Genomic DNA, 1,367 nt, shown 5'->3' on the forward strand with positions numbered 1-1,367 from the left:
CTGCAGACGGACAGGGCGCACGTTGGATGGGGACCCTGGGGGCGGCATCAGGGGAGCAGAGGACTTGGGGGGACAGGGACCTATGGCCTCTGGGGGCCGAGTTTGTGGAATAGGAGTTGGGGGACTCGGGAGTCCTAGAAGGTCGGTGGCCCCGCCCTTTTTGGGAGGCAAGGCCGGGACCCAGAGCTCAGGGTTGTGGGCGAGTCGGGCTGGGCCGTGAGCAATTGAAAGCTTCCCCCGTTAGCGACAGGACGGTTCATTTTGGTGCAAATGATGTGGAGGCCTGGCGGGCAGGGCAGACCTAATGATAACTCACGGATGTAAGTGATGGCGTCCTCCGGGGTGGGAGAGGGGCTGGGGCTGGAGGAGGGGATCGGCGTTGCTTCCTTCTCTTCTTCCTCCTCCTGCTGGCCCTCCTCAGTCTCTGAGGCCCCTTTGTCTGCAGGGGTTCCCTCAAGATTGTCGTCCCCCCTCAAAGTGGGCAGCCCCAGAACCTCCTGTAAATGCTGAGGCAGGGAAGGGATGGCCAGGGCCAGCCCGCCGCCCCATTCTGACTCCCCAGATGCTCCAACCACCCCCTCTCCAGCTGCAACCTGGCTCACTGCCCTCGAGTCCCTCCTGTGAGCCCATCACCCCCATCCTCTGGGCCTCTCCCATCCCTCCCGCTGGCCCAGTTCCCTGATCCTGCAACAGCCCCTCCCAAGGCCATGCTGGTCCCAGCCACCATCCCCCCAGCCACTCACCTTCATCATCAGGGCCTCCCTCTCCCGCTCCTCCTCCTGGGCGCCTCCCCAGCCCTCCTCCCACTCCCTCTCGGCTCCCCGAGCCCCGTGGCTGAAACCCAGGAGCTGAGGGACCACCAGGGCCCCCAGGAGCCAGGCTGCCTGCATCAGGGCGGGCTCACAGCACCCAAGGCTGCGGACAAATGTCTCTGAGGAGGGGGTGTCTCTGGGGACTGGAGTGTGCCCAGATCACTTGCCCCCCGGTCCCCACCTCTCCCAGCTCCTCCCTGGTCCCTCTCCTCCCAACGCCTGTCTCTGTTCTTGGTCTCAGTTCCTCGATGTGTGTCTCTCCACGCCTCTCTTGGCTCCCCTGAGGCCCTCCCTGCCTCTGTGGCCGGAAACCTCCAACGTTCCAAAGCCTGGATCCCGCCCTGGGTCTCCCCTCACTCCCTCCTCTTCCCACTTTCCAGAGCTCACTCCGCCCCATTCTTTCCTTCTGCCCGGCCAAATGCCCTGATGGGCAGGAGGAGCACGGAGCTAGCTCTCCAAGGGATCCTGCAGACACAGCCTCTACCAGGAACCCCCTCAGGGGGTTGTTGGGCTGGAACCCTGCACCCTGTCCCTGGCCACTCCTCACGGGGCGGG

General features: G+C 64.7%; 1 protein-coding gene across 1 annotated transcript; it reads right to left on the minus strand.

Annotated features, from left to right (window-relative positions):
- Positions 1–64: 64 nt before the first annotated feature.
- CLEC11A (C-type lectin domain family 11 member A) lies at positions 65–1,331 on the minus strand. Its single transcript, XM_006763868.2, has 2 exons — positions 744–1,331; positions 65–506 (listed from the first exon to the last, which is right to left on the minus strand). Exons 1-2 carry the CDS (start codon positions 888–890, stop codon positions 135–137), a joined length of 519 nt encoding a protein of 172 aa, XP_006763931.1. The 5' UTR covers positions 891–1,331; the 3' UTR covers positions 65–134.
- Between the last annotated feature and the right edge of the window lie 36 nt (positions 1,332–1,367).

Source organism: Myotis davidii, unplaced genomic scaffold (assembly GCF_000327345.1).
Source record: "Myotis davidii unplaced genomic scaffold, ASM32734v1 scaffold358, whole genome shotgun sequence".
In the NCBI taxonomy this organism is placed as follows: Eukaryota; Metazoa; Chordata; class Mammalia; order Chiroptera; family Vespertilionidae; genus Myotis; species Myotis davidii.

Excerpts from the sequence above, each read along its gene's own strand:
- CLEC11A (XM_006763868.2), bottom strand. The coding sequence starts at position 890 with ATGCAGGCAGCCTGGCTCCTGGGGGCCCTGGTGGTCCCTCAGCTCCTG. Across the intron at positions 507-743 it reads GGGAGGCCCTGATGATGAAG|CATTTACAGGAGGTTCTGGG; the intron begins GTGAGTGGCTGG and ends TCCCTGCCTCAG.